The 5,215-nt window shown below is 34.2% G+C and overlaps 1 protein-coding gene across 1 annotated transcript; it reads left to right on the top strand.

Annotated features, from left to right (window-relative positions):
* Nucleotides 1-216: 216 nt before the first annotated feature.
* LOC145031596 (Splicing factor, CC1-like protein) lies at nucleotides 217-4,865 on the top strand. Its single transcript, XM_078980190.1, has 13 exons — nucleotides 217-972; nucleotides 2,224-2,299; nucleotides 2,402-2,458; nucleotides 2,891-2,946; nucleotides 3,038-3,269; nucleotides 3,350-3,436; nucleotides 3,529-3,603; nucleotides 3,699-3,782; nucleotides 3,872-3,936; nucleotides 4,003-4,168; nucleotides 4,288-4,376; nucleotides 4,455-4,569; nucleotides 4,651-4,865. The coding sequence occupies exons 1-13, from the start codon at nucleotides 371-373 to the stop codon at nucleotides 4,690-4,692; spliced, it is 1,746 nt and encodes a 581-aa protein (XP_078836316.1). The 5' UTR covers nucleotides 217-370; the 3' UTR covers nucleotides 4,693-4,865.
* Nucleotides 4,866-5,215: the final 350 nt, after the last annotated feature.

Raw genomic sequence — 5,215 nt, 5'->3', positions numbered from 1 at the left:
CAAAATGAAAGTTTTGGATCACTGGTGCTAGTCCAAACTTTTTTGGACCAAAGTGGCAATTTTCGACATACCACAGGGACCATTTGTGCAGTTTAGTCTTATTTAAACTTTAATAAATATAAATGATTTTATAAAAACTTTTATAAATTTAAATGAATTTTCAGAAAATAAAATAACAACCTTTCAGATAAAATATTAAAATATAAAGTTATTTTTATATTCTCTACGCGCAACCGGAAGAAGAAGCCCTAAATCTAATCCTTTCTCTGAAGCCAAATTCCAGTCCGTCATCTCTGTCGAAGAATTCACGAAAACTTCGGCTATCAATTCAATCCTTCATATCCCAATTTGGACTAGGCAAAGTGATCTCATGGACTTCGACGAGTATGATTACTTGGAGAAGACAGTCGACGAGGCTGACAACCGGAACGGCTCTTCTTCCAAGGCAAAGGACGGCGGCGCCGAACAGAGCGAGAAGGGTTACAGACGGAGGGACAGAGAGGAAGGCGACGAGGAAGATGACCGAATCGTAGAAGAAGATCGGAAGAGTAAGAAAAGCAAAGGAGAGGAAGAGAACGGGAGTAGGAGAGACAGAGAGCGTGACCGTGAGGAGAGGTCTCCCAGGTCAGAGCGTCACAGGAGTAGCGGTAGAGATTCGGAGAGAGATGTGGATAGAGAAAGAGATCGGCGCAGAAGCAGTAGAGATGGAGAGAGAGACCGAGATAGAGAGAGGAGTTCGAGGGATAGGGAGAAGGATAAAGAGAGAGATAGAGAAAGGAGTTCGAGGGACAAAGATAAGGATAGAGAGAAGGAGAAGAAGGATAGAGAAAGGGACAGAGAGAAGAGGGAGAGAGAAAGGGAGAAGGAAAGAGAAAGGTCCAGAAGGAGCCGCAGTCACTCCAGGCTTGAGCGAGAGCGTGAGAAGGAATTGCTAAGAGAAAAAGAAAGAGAACTCGAATCAAGGGAAAGCAGGTGAAAAAGTCTTTTCCTTTTACTAATTCTGCTTCCACAATGCATTCCTGTAGTCGTCTAAGTCGTCTTATACGCAGATTGGTTTCCCAGTGGATGATTGTGAGTTGAAAGTTGAAATCATAGGTTTGATTATCAGTATATCATTTACATTAACTATCTCCCTGCATTTAGTTAAGGGTTTATTATGATAAGAGTGCCTCTTGTTGTTGTTTCACGTAAGAGTTCTTGCAATTGCTTGTTGATCCATCTTAGTTCATGGAGAATTCCCCTAAGAGACTATAAAAACTATCTAGTTTAGCTAATTAGCAAACCAAGTATGTAGCTTCTAACTTGGGTTGAAATCGTAGATGGAGTATTTGCACATACTAATGAGCTATAACAATGCGGAAATTTCTTCACGGATTCATTGAAGAAAGTGCTTTCCCACAAATTGAGTTGCATAAGGTCTGTTTGGTTCTTTATTTTATATTTGACCTCTAAGATTTGGCTTTGAAGATAATAAGGTTACTTGTGGGCTGAATTCAATGTTAACGAATGATGTATTGAATTTTTAGGTTGGCAATGCATATGGTGCTGTTTCAATCTATGAAGTTTTTGTTCTCTGAGAAGACATTATTGATTTAACTCCATATTTTAGTTTGCTGCAGTGATCTTTGGATACAAATATGCAATATTTATACTCTTCTGCAGTGTGTGGAAGCACTGTTTAGTTGACTCAAAAGCTTAAAGCATTGTGTAGATAATATGAACTAAAAATTAGGTTAGCTTAACTGCTTAACTAAGTACTAATTCAATCTAACTTTCTTAACATAAGATTGTGAAAATTCGATTAAATGACAGATTATCTTTTCTTTGACCATTTACATGTCATATCTTGGAAAAAAAATTCAAGAAATGTAGCTATTCAAAGTCACTTTACAGATTCTGAGATGAATGATTCAGTTATGTAATACTGTAAATGATGCATATATGGTACAGTGAGACTTTTGCCAACATGGTCTTTAACATTATGAAGCTAACAGTCTTAACACAGTATATATATATATATATATATATATATATATATATATATATATATATATATATAACTGTTCACATGTTTCTTCAAATCACTGGGAAAATATCATGATGTTTAAGAACATGTTATGTTCACTTTAAAGATTTAAAAAAACAGGTAGTTATGTCATTTTGATCAGTGTTCACCCTTGATTTCTTTTTTTCTCATTATACTGTAAGTTGTTTATATTGCAGGAGATTGAAAGATAAAAAAGAAGCAGAGCCTGAAGCTGATCCAGAAAGAGACCAAAGGACTGTTTTTGCTTACCAGGTATATCTTGTGGATAGAAATTTCAACATTTTGACTTTATTTGACTTTTTTGTTCTATAAAAACTAATATTAACCACTTTCTTTGTTGTTTTCACTTTGCAGATGCCACTGAAGGCAACTGAATATGATGTTTATGAGTTCTTCTCAAAAGCAGGAAAGGTAATGGACACAATGCTTACTCTTTATCTTTGGCAAATGTCAATCAATTGTTTTTAATTCTTTTTTGTATTATTATCATTTAGTTTCCACTCGTAGTGCATGATCAACTTATATACACCAGGTTATAATTTATGACTTATGATTATTATTTACACAATATAATTACTTGTTATTGAGATACATCTCCTTCCTGTTGCAGTAAATGCTCCTCTATTGACTTTCTTGTATCCCAACATGATTCTATTATAGTGGGGTGAGTGAATTTTTATGGACATATGTTAGTCAATGATCTTTGTGAATGTGAGCTGTAGCAGTAGCACCCTCCAATGTGGTAAAAAAATTAAATGATGGTATAGCAGCAGGGGTATATTCGTCCTAAAGTAAAACTATGTTTCTGTTTTTAATTTTTTTGTTATTTTATCATCTTTTCAGGTTAGAGATGTGAGGCTGATCATGGATAGAAATTCAAGAAGATCAAAAGGAGTTGGGTATGTCATACATTTCTTTAATCTTTAATCTTTATTCTATATTTGTTTGTTTTATTTTATGTCTCAAAAATCATAATTGTTTAATTTTCAGGTATATTGAGTTTTATGATGCAATGTCTGTGCCAATGGCAATTGCCCTTTCGGGTCATTTGCTTCTTGGTCAACCTGTCATGGTCAAACCTTCAGAAGCTGAGAAGAATCTTGTCCAATCTAACGCTACAGCTGGCGGGACAGGTGGCATTGCGGGTCCCTACGGGGCAGTTGACCGGAAACTTTATGTTGGAAATTTACACTTCAACATGACTGAACTCCAACTCAAACAGGTGAAAAGTCAACACGTATCATTCAGTCAATTGTAACTGATAAAATATATAAATTTTAAATATTTCATAATCATTCACAGATTTTTGAAGCTTTTGGACCCGTGGAGCTTGTCCAACTCCCCACGGATCCTGAAACGGGTCATTGTAAAGGTTTCGGGTTCATTCAGGTCACTTTTTAAAATTCTAATTTCAAAATTTCCTTCATAGTTATTCTCTTATTTATAATTACCAATATATAACTCATTTTTTATTTTTATAGTTTGCTCAACTTGAACATTCAAAGGCTGCACAAAGCTTAAATGGGAAGCTTGAGATAGCTGGGAGGACAATTAAGGTGAAATTTTGTGCCTGTTTTATTTATTTATTTATTTATATATTATGTGAATGTTGACTTTTAGGGTCAATGTTACATTTTGTTTTTTTTTGTAGGTATCTTCGGTTACTGATCATGTTGTTGCACAAGATTCAGGAGCAAAAGCCGCAGACTTTGATGATGATGATGGTGGAGGTTTGGTGAGTATTTGTTTTTTTTTTGGGAATGTTGTGTAAGGGGTAAAATGGTCATTTAGTCTAATTCAGATGGTTTATCGGGTATTTTACAGGCTCTAAATGCGCAATCTAGGGCAATGCTTATGGCAAAGCTTGATAGAAGTGGTATCGCATCGAGGTAAGTTACACATTGCGTGCTTAATTTCATTTTATTTAGCCAGAATTGACGATATTACCCTTGCAGTGTTGTTCCTGGGGCAAATCTGGTGAATGGGTCTGGCCCAATTCAAGCGATTAATGGGCCATCTACAACAGTCCCTGTTCCAGCTTTAGCCCAAATTGTTTCAGAGCCTGTTGGAAACCCTAGCGAGTGCTTGCTTTTGAAAAACATGTTTGATCCATCCACCGAGGTTTGTTTTTACTTTTTACTTTTCATTTTTTTTTTGAATTATTAGATTATTAAATAAATTCATCATGTTTTTGTTATAGTGATATAATTTGAGGTGTATGTATTACTATTTAATTACAGGTTGAGCCGGACTTTGATTTGGATATAAAAGATGATGTGGAAGACGAGTGTTGTAATTATGGAAGAGTGAAGCATATCCATGTTGATAAGTATGTGTTCTATATAATAAAAGTATAAACATTCTTTTATTTATTATATTAATTTTATAATTATATTATTATTATCAGGCACAGTGCTGGTTATGTGTATGTGCGATTTGAAAGTGTGGAGGCGGCTTCACGAGCTCAACAGGCAATGCATAAAAGATGGTTTGCACGCAGATTGATTTCAGCAATATTTTTGGTAATTTACTTGCTTTATAATTAATTATTATATGTGCTTGTGTTTATGATTTTATTTATTTATTTATTGTGTTAAATTCAGCAACCATACGAGTATGATGCAAAGTTCAAAAGTGCAGCTTGATCATGTCACACAACCAAGATAAAACTGGGTTTGAATTTGTTGTCAGGTTTCTTAATTTTAGTTTTTTGTTAGAGACATTTCCATTTTGCATGTATAATGATAGATATTATGAAATTGGTTTTTATGGGATCATATCTGATAAGTAATGTTCATGAAGTCTGTGAATTGTTTAAGACTGAATAATATTTCTAGGCTTATTCTCAGTTATAGTTTTTGTAGGTTGTGCATAATAGTATTGTAGAATGACTTACACTTTTGGTTCTGTTTGGAATGGTTTGAAGAGTTTGTTCGATCCTTTTTGGCTCTTGGAATCAGGTTGATTATGGCAAAGACAAGACATTATGAAAAATATTACAATTTCTTAAAGATAATATTAAAAGATGGCTTATCGTATTCATAATCCATAACAGTATGCGTGCTGTGTATAAATGTTTGTTTATAAAAATATAAGTTTTATAACACAAGAGTTTTTGTATTTTGTTTATAAGTTCATATAATACTTGTATAAAAATATAGATTTTTA

Source organism: Lactuca saligna, chromosome 2, assembly GCF_052625555.1.
Source record: "Lactuca saligna cultivar CGN05327 chromosome 2, ASM5262555v1, whole genome shotgun sequence".
Classification (NCBI taxonomy): Eukaryota; Viridiplantae; Streptophyta; class Magnoliopsida; order Asterales; family Asteraceae; genus Lactuca; species Lactuca saligna.
The sequence above is the reverse complement of the archived record's forward strand: the minus strand, read 5'-3'. Positions and strand labels throughout refer to the sequence as shown.